Consider the following 15,172-nt stretch of genomic DNA (forward strand, 5'->3'; position numbering starts at 1 on the left):
CTTTCACTGTCAGACTGTGTTTGTGTTTATGTTTCTGCCTGAAAGAGCTGGGTGACAAAAGAGGAGGAGACAGCCAATGTTTTGTGCTGAGCTCCTCAGTGTTACTGCTTACCAGGGCAAGGATGGGATAACCAGCCTGTGCACTGACTGCAGAGATTCCCATGGCAAGGATGGGATAACCACCCTGTGCACTGACTGCAGAGATTCCCATGGCAAGGATGGGATAACCACCCTGTGCAGTGACTGGTGAGATTCCCATGGCAAGGATGGGATAACCACCCTGTGCACTGACTGCTGAGATTCCCAGGACAAGGATGGGATAACCAGCCTGTGCAGTGACTGATGAGATTCCCAGGGCAAGGATGGGATAACCAGCCTGTGCACTGACTGCAGAGATTCCCATGGCAAGGATGGGATAACCACCCTGTGCACTGGCTGCTGAGATTCCCATGGCAAGGATGGGATAACCAACCTGTGCAGTGACTGGTGAGATTCCCATGGCAAGGATGGGATAACCACCCTGTGCAGTGACTGGTGAGATTCCCATGGCAAGGATGGATATAACCAGCCTGTGCACTGGCTGGTGAGATTCCCAGGACAAGGATGGGACAACCAGCCTGTGCAGTGACTGCAGAGATTCCCATGGCAAGGATGGGATAACCAGCCTGTGCACTGGCTGGTGAGATTCCCAGGACAAGGATGGGACAACCAGCCTGTGCACTGGCTGCTGAGATTCCCATGGCAAGGATGGGATAACCAGCCTGTGCAGTGACTGCAGAGATTCCCATGGCAAGGATGGGATAACCAGCCTGTGCACTGGCTGCTGAGATTCCCATGGCAAGGATGCTGTGGTGTTTTCCTCCTTTTGCTCCTTGTACCACAAATGACTCAGCAGGCTCCTGGTACAGCATTGGTACAGCATTGCCATGGCAACGGTGTAGCAAAGAGCACAGGAAAAGTTAAATCTGCACGAAACACACAGAGGTTGCCCTGTTAAAGCATGACCTGCTTTTCCAGCTTGCAGCTCTCTAGGTTAGCCTGGTGCAACAGCCCCCCAGATGCTGGTGCTGAGGAGGGCAGGTGAGGCCATGATTTTCATTACATTTCATACTTGGGCAGTGCTGAGAGCTGAACCCAAGGGTGCTGACTAACTGAGGGTCTGAAAGCAGTTCAGAGCAGAGAGCTGCCTTCACCTGCATCAGTCAGAGGAGATGAGTTGATCCTGGGGCAGCTCTCCCACCTGGCTGTGGTGCACGGTGAGGCTCCTGACCACAGCAGAGCCGTGCTGGTGTTGTGGCTGTGAAGCTGAGTTGCCCTTGGGAAGGTTTGTTTGCTGCATGATGAAAGGTGCTTGTTTGTGGGCTGGTTTGCTCCAGCCAGCTGGGATGGAGTCCTGCTCGTGTGGGACAGGGGCAGGCAGCACGTGGGGGGCCATGGGGACACCCGAGCAGTGCCAGAGTGGAGTGGGGTAGTAACAAGGCAAGGGAGGGTTCCTCCTGAAGAGAAATCCTACAACAAAAAAAAAAAAATATCGACAGTCTTGCTGATGTGTTTTGAGTGTTTGAAAAATGTTTTCTCTGGATTCTGTGGGCCAGGTTTGTTCTTGGATTGCTGCTTCTGTGAGGCTGTGCTTGCCTGGGTGCTGTTTCCTTGTGCTTGGGGAGCAGGAGGAGGCAAAGTGGTCCCTGTTTGCTCCAAGGGTGATAAGATGGGCACTGCATGGTTGGGCCCCACTCAACCCTGCTGTGTTCCAAGGGCTCCTTCCTGCTGCCAAGGCTTTGCTGGGGAAGGAGAAATTCCCTCCAGCACAGCGGCCAGTCACGCTGAGAGGAGCTGCTCTTTGCCAGTGTGGTTTGACCAGTTCCTTATAAAAGTTTAGTGAAACAAGGTGCCCTTTTTGCCCATGAAGGCTGTGCCAGCTTTGCCCACAGTTTCCCTGCCCAGCAGCACGGGGCTTTGCTGGGTTTCTAAATGGTGCCCACGAGGGCAGCACATTGGCAAAACTTGCACAAACTGAGTTTGTGGTCAAGGGGTAGGAGAGTATCCCCTGGTCTGGAAGGAGCTGCCCTGACCCTCTGTTCCCTGTAGCTGTCTCAGTTTGGAGGGAAATTTTGACTTTTAAGCTGAGATATGGGCAAACATATGCTTGGGCAGTGGCTGCTTGTGCCTACAAGCTTCAGCTTTTCTGGTTTTTAGCTGCTTGGACTCCTGTTGTGGCAGATGTGAATATTGTGGTGGGTATGGAAAGCTGAGCTGGTTTGAGTTGTCCTTCTGTCAGTTGATTACTGTCAATACTCTTTTCTTTCTTTTATTATTATTTACCTGTGCACTGAATGCTCTGATTCAGCCAGGAATTATGCAAATAGCAAAAAATCAGTGTAGTCATTACCTTGGGGGATTTGCAGGCTCCTCATGATGGTTTGCAGGCAAAGAATTCAATACCAGGATTTCCTTTTTGATCTGTGCTGTAAAGTAGGGACATGCATTATTACATCTCCAGTATTTTCATTTGCCTCAAACCCATAAACACAATCCCACAGTTAAATAAGCCCAGACAGATGGGAGCCCAGGCAGTGAATGTGCAGCAGCCTGATCCCCACTGCAGCTGAATCCTGGACATGCCAGCATCACATCCCTGCTCTGTAGTCAGTCCTGTACAGTCAGCTTTTTCTGAAAGCACTCTATTTCCATGGCCCAAAAGGATCAAATGGTTTTCCAAGAAAAACTGTCGAGGAGTAGCAGGGAGAAGAGTAGGCTGAAAATACAAAATGCAAACACACCATTTTCTAGCAAGGGATGGGGGAAAAGAATTTTCATCTTTCATCTCACTGTAATTAGGCTCTAAGATCACCAATTGTTAGAGGTCTGTCACAGACATCTTTTCTGGAAAACCCTTTCCTTAGGATTTTTCCTCCTAAGAGAAGCTGAGAGGCCTCAGGAACAAAATGTAAACAATGGTTATCTGCTGCTGTGGAATGCAACAGGTGCATCTGTGATTGGCTCATGTGGTTGTTTCTAATTAATGGCCAATCACAGTCAGCTGGCTCAGACTCTCTGTCCGACATACAAGCCTTTGTTATCATTCCATTCCTTTTCTATTCTTAGCCAGCCTTCTGATGAAATCCTTTTTTTCTATTATTTTGGTATAATTTTAATATAATTTATATCATAAAATAATAAATCAGCTTTCTGAACCATGGAGTCAGAGCCTCATCTCTTCCCTCATCCTCGGACCCCTGTGAACACAGTCACAGAGGTCATGTGAGAAAAGAGACCTGAAGATTCATTTGAGGTATAAAATCTTGTTTTTAAGGAAAAAGAAAAAAATCAGCGTGTGTCTTATGTTGAATGTTGCTGTGTTGTTTTGTCAGGGTTTCCTGATAACCTGGACGAAGCGCTTCAAAGCAAGCGGAGTGGAGGGGGCAGACGTCGTGAGGCTGCTCAACAAGGCCATCAAGAAACGCGGGGTAAATTGCACTCCCTTTTCTCTTTTAGCTGCATCTCAGCTTTGTCAGGGACCTCTCTTCATGTCACTCACTTGAGCAGGTGGTCTGAGTGGTGGTGGAGCTCTGCTTCCCTGCATGAAAGCGCGTGGGTTTGCTGGAGAAACAAGGCGGCGCCAGAGCTGCCGTGTGGAAGCTGTGATTTTCCTCACAGCTCTGAGCCGAGTTGCTGCGTCGTGGATTTTTGCTGGCAACCTTCAGTGATTTTATCACTCTTCAGAAACTGGAGAAGTGCCGTGTGGCAGTGCTGTGGCTTTTCAGTGATACCGGCACTAAGTCCCATTCTTGAGAAACTTGTTTCTCCTTTTCTCCTGGACTCAGCTGAGCTGTGCACCTGCTGTGCGTGGGAGCAGGAGAGGAGCTGAGCTGAGGAGAAGGGGATTTCAGGCTCAGCAGGCTCTTGCTCCCTGCAGTTTCTGTGTGTTGACTTTATAGAGAGTCAAGGTGACCAGGTTGCTGATTTAAACAAATAAAAAGGCACCGAGCATGAGAGGGAATGAATTTGGGTTTGCATGATGCTTGCAGCCAGGTCATATGCTGATTACTCAGCATCCAAAAATTCACTGGAAAGTGTGAAGTATTTGCTTTCTTTGGGCAGTTGTGGACTCAAGCAAACCTGAGTTTTGCCCTCTCCAAACAACATTACAGGAGTCAGTTACTATCATTAGACTTGGCAGAATCTCACACACGGAAGGACCTGGAAAGAAATGGCTGCATGTAATTTATTTAATTACATTATTTTAGTAGGAAAATCTTCACTTGAAATAAAGCACATTGATGGTTGAAGTAAACCTATAAGAAATATTTTCTAGATTGATGCCTCAAGCAACTGCTTCAAACCATTCCATGATATTTCAGTGCAAAGTTCCTTCTCCCTCATGTATAGGCCTTTTCTTTCCTGCCTGTGTGCTTATGTGAGAGCAGGCCTGTGCTCTCTGGAGTGATCCTGGTGCTGTTTTATTGCTTGCATTCGTCTGCTCTCACTGCCTTCTTGGCTACGTGGGATGGGGAGCTGGCAGACAGAACAGGGAATATTTTAAAAGATGAGCTGTGGTATTCAGACAGATTATTTGTCTCCTGTTCCCTGTGAGACTCTTTGCTGAAAGGAAACCGGTGAGGAACAGGAGCAGCGTTTTCCAGAGCAGCCCTGTGGCCCAAGCTGTTGGAATTTGAAATGTAGGGAATTCTCAGAACTTTGGGCCTGACAGCCAAAGTTTAGAATTAAACACAAGATTTGATCTGAGACCTTGGGAAAAGCTTCCAAACTTAGGTGCTAGAAGCAAGAATGTGGATTTATAGTTTGAAGCAGAAACACTTTAAGCTAAGTGGAGGAAAGTTGAGAGTTTTAGAGTTTAAGATATAAAAATGAAAGTAGCTACAAGGGTAAACAAGAAGTTTAGAATGCAGTAATGTAGGTTTGTGTGTTATAATACGATTGACAAAGAAAGCTTACACTGTAGCATGAGTCCATAAGATGAAATATTTAAGGATTGAGTCAGAAACATATATAGTGTTTTATTAGTCAATAAATCCTTAAAAGATCTTGTAACTAGGAGTCTTGTGACCTTCTGAACCAGTAAAGATGTGAGCCAAACTCACCCTTCCTACCTACGCAGAAGATAAAAAAATAAACCGCACCATCAAAGGCAACTCAGAGCTGCTGTCTGTAACTCACTGAGAACTCTTTGCAAAATGCCCGTGCCCTGTTGCTCCCCAGGACTATGATGCAGACATCATGGCAGTGGTGAACGACACCGTGGGCACCATGATGACCTGTGGCTTTGACGACCAGCGCTGCGAAGTCGGCCTCATCATCGGTAACGCTCGGGGCGGGCGCGGGCGGCTCTGCCTCTGCCCCTGCCCGGCCCGCTCAGCACCTCCTGCTCTGCTTCCCCCCAGGCACGGGCACCAACGCCTGCTACATGGAGGAGATGAGGCACATCGACCTGGTGGAGGGGGACGAGGGCAGGATGTGCATCAACACCGAGTGGGGGGCCTTTGGGGACGACGGCTCGCTGGAAGACATCAGGACCGAGTTCGATCGGGAGATTGACCGCGGATCCCTGAATCCTGGCAAGCAGCTGTGAGTCATTTGTGGACGTGTGTTTTCTGCTCTGTGCCCCGTTTCTCTCTTGTGTTAGCAACTCTGCAGCTCAGTAAAGCCTTGTCTGTGGTGAGGCAAAGCTCTGGCTGGGCTCTGCTTCCCAGTGCTGCCCGTGGATTCGTGGGTGACTGCTGTCCTCTCCTGCAGGTTTGAGAAGATGGTCAGTGGGCTGTACATGGGGGAGCTGGTAAGGCTCATCCTGGTGAAGATGGCCAAGGAGGGGCTGCTCTTTGAGGGGAGAATCACCCCTGAGCTTCTCACCAAAGGGAAGTTTGAGACAAAGCATGTTTCTGCCATTGAAAAGTGAGTAATGGATCCCTTTTCACTCCTGGGGCTTCACAGTGACTCTGAATGTTAATTTTCCTGCTCTTGTTGCTTTGTGTGCTGCATTGGGGATATCTGCCATTCTCTACTGCCTGCACAGAGCTGGCATGTGGGGACCCCCAGCAGACAGTGTGTGCCCTCCTCCCCGAGATTTCTCCCTTCTTCTGTGTTGGGAGGAGCTCTAAAATCTGCCAGTCCACGCAGCTTTCAGGGTACGAGCTGCAGTACCTCTCTCACTGCTCACAGAGCTGCCACCCCGCAGCTAAACATGGCAGTGAGTTGGCTTAGTGCCTCCTAGAAATGCTTGTGCTGCTCCTTGCTGTATCCCTGGGACTGCTGGGCAGGAGGAAAACAAGTGTGACAAGGCAGAGCATTCAGTCTCGTAGGCAGGGCCGGGTGCTGCACGGTGACCTCTGAGCTATGTGCCAGTTGGTTTCTTAGAGTGTCATCACCCCTTTGCTCAGTGCTCACAGGCTCTTCCCCACTGTGTTTTTAAAATTCACATCACTGGGATAGTTTATACCATAGTCATTGGGCTGGATTTTCTTTTTGAAATGGCAAGTATGACTCCAAGAGAACAGCCAGTAACTTGTGTAATGCCTGTTCCTCCTGCCACAGTTTACCCCTCTCCCTGCAGACCACGTTGTCTGAACAGCTTTTCATTAAATTTTAGCTTTTAATTTGTTTTAACCACAGAGGTCTGTGTTGTGGACCAAAGTATTGTTGAACAGCAGTGAGAAAAAATGCAATTATTGAGAAATTCAGTAACAAAGAGGAAAAATTTGCCCTGAAATCCCACCTTACTTCCTGAAGAGGCGCTTTGGTTATAAGTGGGGGGTACGTGCCTGTACAGCTTCAAATTTCTAGCTGGTGCTAGCAAGATGCAAGAGTCCTTAAAAAGATGTATGGAGTGCACTTAGGGATGACAAGATATATATCCATTTTATTTTTGTGTGGGAAATGGCTGAGCTGGACAAGGAGAAGTTTGGCCAGAAGATTTGCTCTCAGCCTGGATGCTAATGAGGAAAAATAAAATGTAAGAGGCAGAGATTCAGTGGGGTTGTAAAAGCCTGAAAAGAGACCCGTTAGGATGAAATTGCTTAGGCAACCTTTGCTTAGGGTTTTGTCTTTCACACCGGGCTTAATTTATCCAGGCATGCAAAGGAATGAGTGTGGGATTAGGTGTGCTGAACTGTGGGGCTGCTGCTTCATGCTCAAGAGAAGCCATTTGCAGTTTCAAGCATCACTGTAATGAAAAAACACTTGAATTGCTCCAGGTCCTCCCCGTGGTGTGGCTGCCATGGTACCTGGCATTGGATTGTTTGTAGGTGGCACGCCGTGCCTGGTACCTGCAGTGTTTGTAGGTGGCATGTTTGCACCAGGAAAACATGTGGCTTTAGTGGAAGCAGCTTTAATGGAAAGCTTTTCCATCTGTGAATGAATGCATGTTCCAAGCCTCACGGAGCGTTCTAGTCCAGATCTCCAGGAAATGTTCTTCCTGACTCTCTCAAACCCCAGGCAGGCAGGGACACCCATGTTTGGAGGTCCCTCAGTCCCGCAGCCCAGCACACACCCGCTGAGGAGTGCCCTTTTCCTCTGCAGGAGCAAAGAAGGTCTGAACAAAGCCAAAGAGATCCTGACCAGGCTGGGGGTGGAGCCGTCCCCCGAGGACTGCATCGCCGTGCAGCACGTGTGCACCATCGTGTCCTTCCGCTCCGCCAACCTGGTGGCCTCCACGCTGGGGGCCATCCTCAACCAGCTGAGGGACAACAAGGGCGTGGGCCGCCTGCGCACCACCGTGGGCGTGGATGGCTCCCTCTACAAGATGCACCCACAGTGAGTGCTGCTCTCCTGCTGCTGGCACTTCAGCTGCCACGGGCTCTGCTTTGCAAAGGGGTCGTCCCTGGGCATCACCCAGGCAGGCTCTGGTTTGCCTGTTGTACCAGGGCATCACCCAGGCGGGCTCTGGTTTGCCTGTTGTACCAGGGCATCACCCAGGCGGGCTCTGGTTTGCCTGTTGTACCAGGATATCACCCAGCCAGGCTCTGGTTTGCAAAGGGATCGTCCCTGGGCATCACCCAGGTGGGCTCTGGTTTGCAAAGGGGTCGTCCCTGGGCATCACCCAGGTGGGCTCTGGTTTGCCTGTTGTACCAGGGCATCACCCAGGGGTCTCTGGTTTGCCTGTTGTCCCAGGGCATCACCCAGGCAGGCTCTGCTTTGCCTGTTGTACCAGGATATCACCCAGCCAGGCTCTGGTTTGCCTGTTGTCACAGGGCATCACCCAGGCAGGCTCTGCTTTGCCTGTTGTACCAGGATATCACCCAGCCAGGCTCTGGTTTGCCTGTTGTCACAGGGCATCACCCAGGCGGGCTCTGCTTTGCCTGTTGTACCAGGATATCACCCAGGCAGGCTCTGGTTTGCCTGTTGTACCAGGATATCACCCAGGTGGGCTCTGGTTTGTAAAGGGGTCATCCCAGGACATCACCCAGGGGTCTCTGGTTTGCCTGTGGTCCCAGGGTCACCCAGGGGTCTCTGGTTTGCCTGTTGTCCCAGGACATCAGGCAGGCTCTGGTTTGCCTGTGGTCCCAGGGCATCACCCAGGGGTCTCTGGTGTGCCTGTTGTCACAGGGCATCACCCAGGGGTCTCTGGTTTGCCTGTTGACCCAGGACATCATCCAGGGGTCTCTGTTTGCCTGTGGTCCCAGGGCATCACCCAGGTGGGCTGTGAGATGATGAACCCAAACTGTGGGCACAAGAGTCCAGGTCTGAGCTGGGGAGCTTGTTGGAAAGGAGAGAGGTCTTTTAGGTGAAGAAAAGAAGCAAAAACCCCGAGTGACTGAGTACTGCAAAGTCAGGGAAAACTACAGTGATCTGAGATAGCTTAAGGTATCACCAAGAGACCTCTTGGGAGGAGAGGAGAGTTTCTTTGTACAAAATACTACTTTGTGCCCATTGATTGGGCTGTGAGGACATCTGCATTAATTCACCTTCACCTCCATTTCCAGTTCAATTCCCATTCTTAACCCTATTTTTGCCAGTCTTTTCTGAAGATACACTTGGAAACCGGGGTGGGGAAATAGTGCTTAGATTTCTGTGGCCTTTAAAAAACTGGTTTTGTCCTGTTTTCCCCATCTTGAAAGTTACACTTTTAGTGAAACAGCTGTATAGATTTATGTAGAAATCAGAAAATTATGTTCATGGGGAAACCTCTGAAAGGAGAAGTATGCTTAGTGTTTCATTTTCAGTTTCTCATTGTTTGTTGAAAAAGCTATTTTCCTGTGTTAAAGAAAACCATGGAACAAAAAAGTTTCCAAGAGTGCTGTTCTGACTAGCTTTTCCAGCTTGGGCAAGGTCTGGGGATTGTTAAGATAATGAACATGGACAATTTTGGTTTCTTAACTGTTTCCCACACCATCTAAACCAGTGAGTTCGGGAGAGAACCCCAGGAGAGGGAATTGGAGCAGCATTGCAGCCAGGGAGTTTCTCCATCCAGGATTGGGTTCAGGGGATGAGACTGATGCTCTCCCCTGCTTTTTGCTGGCTTTGATTAGAAATCTGGGAGGAAGGAGGGAGGAAGAAATTAGAAATTCAGGAGGAAGGAGAAGTGGGGAAGAACTGCACTTCCCTGGCAGTTTTCCTACTTGAGAGGCTGTAGTTAGTCTGAGCATGGTGAGTTTGCCCACTCCCCTTGCCTTGGGTTGGTGTTGGCAGTGCAGATTTGGGGGGCATGCAGCACAGATTTTGGTGGGAAGGGCAACACAGATTTTTGGGGGAAAGGGCAGTGAAAATTTTGGGGGGTGGCACCGCAGGTTTTGCAGGGAAGGACAGTGAAGATTTTGGGGGGGAGCAGTGCAGATTTTAGGGGGGAAGCAGTACAGATTTTGGGGCATGGGCAGTGCAGATTTTGGGGCATGGGCAGTGCAGATTTTGGGGTTTTGGGGGGGAATGCAGCGCAGATTTTGGTGGGGCAGCAGTGCAGATTTTGGGGGGGATGCACCGCAGATTTTGGGGTGTGGGCAGTGCAGATTCTGAGGGGTATGCAGTGCATATTCTGGGGGGGAAGGCACTGCAGGTTTTGCAGGGAAGGGCAGTGCAGATTTTGGGTGGGATGCAGTGCAGGTTTTGGGACTGGGCGGTGCAGATTTAGGGCCTGGGCAGTGCAGTTTCGGGGGGGATACAGCTCAGATTCAGGGCCTGGGCAGTGCAGATTCAGGGCCTGGGCAGTGCAGATTTGGGGGAGATGTAGTGCAGATTCAGGGCCTGGGCAGTGCAGAATTGGGGGGGGGATGCAGCTCAGATTCAGGGCCTGGGCAGTGCAGATTCAGGGCCTGGGCAGTGCAGATTCTGGGGTGGATGCAGCTCAGATTTAGGGCCTGGGCAGTGCAGATTCTGGGGGGAATGTAGTGCATATTTAGGGCCTGGGCAGTGCAGATTTGGGGGAGATGTAGTGCAGATTCAGGGTCTGGGCAGTGCAGATTCTGGGGGGATGCAGCTCAGATTCAGGGCCTGGGCAGTGCAGATTCAGGGCCTGGGCAGTGCTGATCCTGGGGGGATGCAGCTCCGATTTAGGGCCTGGGCAGTGCAGATTCTGGGGGGAATGTAGTGCATATTTAGGGCCTGGGCAGTGCAGATTTGGGGGAGATGTAGTGCAGATTCAGGGTCTGGGCAGTGCAGATTCTGGGGGGATGCAGCTCAGATTCAGGGCCTGGGCAGTGCAGATTCAGGGCCTGGGCAGTGCTGCTCCTGGGGAGATGCAGCTCCGATTTAGGGCCCGGCAGTGCCGAGGCCGGCCTCGCAGGCTCCCCTCCCCTCCCCTGGCCGCAGGTACGCCCGGCGCTTGCACAAGACCACGCGGCGCCTGGTGCCCGACTCGGAGGTGCGGTTCCTGCTGTCGGAGAGCGGCAGCGGCAAGGGCGCGGCCATGGTGACGGCCGTGGCGTACCGGCTGGCCGAGCAGCACCGCCTCATCGACGAGACCCTGGCCGAGTTCAAGCTCACCCACGAGCAGCTGCTGCAGGTGAAGAAGAGGATGAGGGCGGAGATGGAGGCGGGGCTGAAGAAGAAGACTCACGACACGGCCAAAGTGAAGATGCTGCCCACCTTTGTGCGCAGCACGCCCGATGGGACAGGTAGAGCGCGCCCTCGCTGCGGTGGGGGTGATGGCTTGGTTACAGCCTCAAAACGGGCTCCAAGTGCGGGGTTTGGCAAAGCTGAGCAGATCTGGTGCAAGCAAAGAGGAGCCTGAGCCGTGCAAAGGAGGAGATCTCAGTGCTGGCCCCTGTGCTGGTTGCTGGCAGCCTGATGCCGTGTACTTGCCTCAGGGTGCAAGCACAGTCACAGCTTGAGGGGGAAAACCACAGCTGGGATGTTGCAGACATCTTTTATGGAAAACCCTTTCCTTAGGATTTTTCCTCCTGAGAAGCTGAGAGGCCTCAATAACAAAATGTATTATCTAACATTGATTATCTGCTGCTGTGGAATGCAACAGATGAATCTGTGATTGGATGTTTCTAATTAATGGCCAATCACAGTCAGCTGGCTCATACAGAAAGCTGAGCCACAAACCCTTTGTTATCATTCCATTCCTATTCTATTCTTAGCTAGCCTTCTGATGGAAACCTTTCTTCTATTCTTTTAGTATAGTTTTAATGTAATATATATAATAAAATAATAAATCAGCCTTCTGAACCATGGAGTCAGATCCTCGTCTCTTCCCTCAATCCCAAAACCCCTGTGAACGCTGTCACACTGTGATCATAAACCCAAACTCAAAGTACCCATTCCTTGGGTGCTTTGCATTTCAGGGTGGCTGGCCAAATTTCAGCTCTCTCTCAGGGAACAGTTGTGTAAGTCCTTTTTCCCTTGTTGATTTAAAGGAAAACAAAATAATCAGAGCAACATCTGAAGTCCTCCTTTGATGAAGATCTTCCCAATTGAGTTTTTAGGAGATTTTCTATCAAAATACTTTGAGAGAAGCATTTCTTCAGATGTTACTTATGGTTCTTCAAATATGCACGCATATTCTTTTACAGAGAATGGAGACTTTCTGGCACTTGACCTCGGAGGGACAAACTTTAGAGTTTTGCTGGTGAAAATCCGCAGTGGTAAAAGGAGAACAGTGGAGATGCACAACAAGATCTACGCCATTCCCATAGAGGTGATGCAGGGAACAGGAGAAGAGGTATTTGTGCTTCTCTTTGGCTGCACTGCTGCTTTTTAAATAACTCCTTAAGAGCACATAACGTGTGCAACTTCAAATATTATGACTTTTCTCTTCAAAGCTGTTTGATCACATCGTTACCTGCATTTCTGACTTCCTGGATTATATGGGGATTAAAGGAGCACGTCTTCCTCTTGGCTTCACCTTTTCCTTCCCCTGCAAGCAGACCAGTCTGGATGCTGTAAGTTCCTTAGTACCTCTTCAATCTGCTTCTGTGCCTATGCCAGACCTGGTTTCTGTGCCTTCATGTCACCCATGTGACACTTACAGGAAGGTCACACAAGGGGAAGGTTCCTGTGCTGACCCTGACCAGTACAGCTGCTCCTATAAATAGTCCCTTTAAGGGTGGTAATGCAGATGCTGCCCGTGGCTGTGACAGATAAGAGCATTTAAATTTTCCATGGTGGTCATAGCCCTTTTTTAAGGCATTATGTTTTTTCCAACTGTGTAAACCTGCTGGTCTGGGCCACTTCCCTGGTTCTGCAGGCAGTAAGCAAAAGTCCATCCCTGCTGCCAGTGCCTACTCCCAGAAGATCTTGTCTCACTGGATGGAGTGGTTGCACCAGAATCCATGGGCTGTGTCACCCTAAGGGTGACAGGGTGGCCTGCAGCACACCCCTGACAAATGGACTTGGGTTCTTTGCACTTTTGTGTTCAATTTCTTCACTGCCACGTCCTTACACCAACCTCTGCAGCTGTTAATAGTTTCCTGTGTGCTTAGCTGGGGTTTCCTTCAAGAAAGACATATTTTCTATAACACTTCTTTGGGTTTTTGAGTTTGTTGTTCCTGTCTCCTCTTTTTTTATTTTTTTTTTTTTTTAGTTTGTTGCATTGCTCTGGAAATTTAGAGCCCAATCACAATTAGTTGTTTTAGATACAAATTTGATATACTGAGGAGATAGTCCTTTTCACAGAAACTCTTCTGTAAAACATAACATTAAAGTGATGCTTTACAGAAGAGTTTGGGTATTTGAGATATTAAGTGTACAGAATAACATCTGAGTCCTACTTGATAACCTCTTTTCTTGCTTTATAGGGTATCCTTCTCAATTGGACAAAAGGCTTCAAAGCTACAGACTGTGAGGGAGAAGATGTGGTATATTTACTTAGAGAAGGAATTAAAAGAAGAGAGGTGATTTTTCTTTCTCTTTTTTCCTCATTCTGCTCCTCGCCAGACTTGACAGACATTGTGGGTCAGGCTGGCTCCCTCTCACAGGATCTGTGTGCCTTGTAGACAGGGACTGTGCCTCCTGTCTTGCACAGAAGATTGTTCTTCCCCAGAGGCTTCTGACTTTCCACATTTGCCAGAACTTTCAAGGCTTCTTTCAAACTCTGTGGCAATTTCCACATGCATGGAGAAAGGAGTTTTTGAAATTATGACTGTAGGAATGCACCTTGGTGCACCCTGAAGGACAGTTTTCTCCTCCTCTTCTTGATCTTGAAAAAGCCTCAACCACTTTAGCCAAAACTTTCTAGGAAGGGAAGAAAAACAGCCCGAGAAAGGTGTTAATTTTGCACAGATTTTATCAGCCAGTGAAAAGGAAGTCTTAAAAGCTTTGTTACTGGAATTGCTACACAATTGCTGCGATAGTGAATGTTTATACCATGTGCCTGTGTAAAAGATATGTGCTTAAACATACTTAAGCCAGGGATAAATTTCATTCTGAAGACAGGTAGAGCACATACCTTGGCTGCCTGCTGGTACATTAGGTTCCTGTTTTTGCATGTGTGAAATGAGGCTGGTGATTTCAGTTGTTTTTCACTACATCATCCCCTTTGGTGGGAGGGACTCACTGCCATTTTCTCACTGCTGTTTTCTCTCTCCCAAAGGAATTTGACTTGGATGTGGTGGCTGTGGTGAATGACACCGTGGGCACAATGATGACTTGTGCTTATGAAGATCCAAACTGTGAGATTGGGCTCATTGTGGGTACGTGCTAGAGCTGCTTTTTATCAAACAGCACATCCACACATCTGCCTGTGTTCTCCTGGAGGCATCCCTGTGGTTAACTCAAAATAAAGCTAGGATTCCTAGGAGTAAAAGAGAGCAAAATTCAACAGCCAGCTTAGTTCTGTCCACAATCAGTGGAGGTGAGCAGAGGCTGTGATGCACAATAAATCCTGCCTGTTTTATCTGATAAAGGCACATAAAGGGGGAGAGGGGAGGAGAGCAAATATGGGCTCAGGGAGCCTCAGCAGCTCCTGTTAGTTTAGCCTGTCAGAGTGTCCCTGCTGGGTGCTCTGGTGCCCCACAGCTTTCCTCAAGCCAGTGCTTGTCAATATAGGACACGAAATAACATGAAACACACTGCTGTTTTCAAGGTGAAAAAGGGAAGTTTATTTTCTGACTCTAACATTTATAGATTTTCAAAAGTGGCAGTGGGTTGGAGGGTGACAGTGCCCCCTCTCCAATGACACTGGACAAACCAACAGTCTATCAAATTTTTCCTCTTCTGTAAAAGAATGCAAAACTGTAAGTTATTTACAAAAAGTATGTGAAAAAATTTGTTACAAGGATGCAAACATCAGAACGCTTAGAAAATCCTAAAAAATCAGGGTGACAAGTGGTGTCTCAGAATAAAGCTGCAGAGTGCAGCCACAATTCCCAGATGGCATGTGCTGGAGAGCTGTGCCAGCCTGGGCACAGTGACACACAGCTCCCTTCCCAGCAGTGAGGCAGCTGAAGGAATTCCATGGGCTGCTGCCTTTGCAAATGCCACGCTTGAGCAGCCTGAGTCATGGGGCAGGGTGGATTGGATTCCCAGAGCTCTCCAGAGGAGTGGGAAGGAAGGGGACAAGGCACCTGCAAGCTGTAGGAGTGCTCTCAGTTGGGAGGAAAATAAACCCCCCCCCAGTTTCTCCTGCAGACAGCTGGAAAGCCTCCAGGATGAGTCAGCAGGGCGCAGTGTGGGTAGGAGGCCGTGCCTGAGCAGCTCCATGGTGGCTGTTTGCAGGAAGGACAGCGTGTCCTTGGGGACTGTCCTCTGCAGCCCTGCCAGCCCTGCCGTGCAGCCAGCGTGT

General features: G+C 49.4%; 1 protein-coding gene across 1 annotated transcript in view; it reads left to right on the forward strand.

The window, feature by feature from the left end:
• Window positions 1–15,172, forward strand: part of HK1 (hexokinase 1) — a 38,549-nt gene that overhangs the window by 15,762 nt on the left and 7,615 nt on the right. The window contains exons 5-14 of the mRNA XM_063164224.1: window positions 3,372–3,467; window positions 5,221–5,320; window positions 5,403–5,586; window positions 5,755–5,910; window positions 7,534–7,767; window positions 10,756–11,060; window positions 11,964–12,112; window positions 12,213–12,332; window positions 13,188–13,283; window positions 13,982–14,081. Of these exons, the coding sequence (XP_063020294.1) occupies window positions 3,372–3,467; window positions 5,221–5,320; window positions 5,403–5,586; window positions 5,755–5,910; window positions 7,534–7,767; window positions 10,756–11,060; window positions 11,964–12,112; window positions 12,213–12,332; window positions 13,188–13,283; window positions 13,982–14,081 (1,540 nt within the window). The remainder of the gene's footprint in view (window positions 1–3,371; window positions 3,468–5,220; window positions 5,321–5,402; window positions 5,587–5,754; window positions 5,911–7,533; window positions 7,768–10,755; window positions 11,061–11,963; window positions 12,113–12,212; window positions 12,333–13,187; window positions 13,284–13,981; window positions 14,082–15,172) is intronic.

Source organism: Melospiza melodia, chromosome 9 (genome assembly GCF_035770615.1).
Source record: "Melospiza melodia melodia isolate bMelMel2 chromosome 9, bMelMel2.pri, whole genome shotgun sequence".
NCBI classification, from domain to species: Eukaryota; Metazoa; Chordata; class Aves; order Passeriformes; family Passerellidae; genus Melospiza; species Melospiza melodia.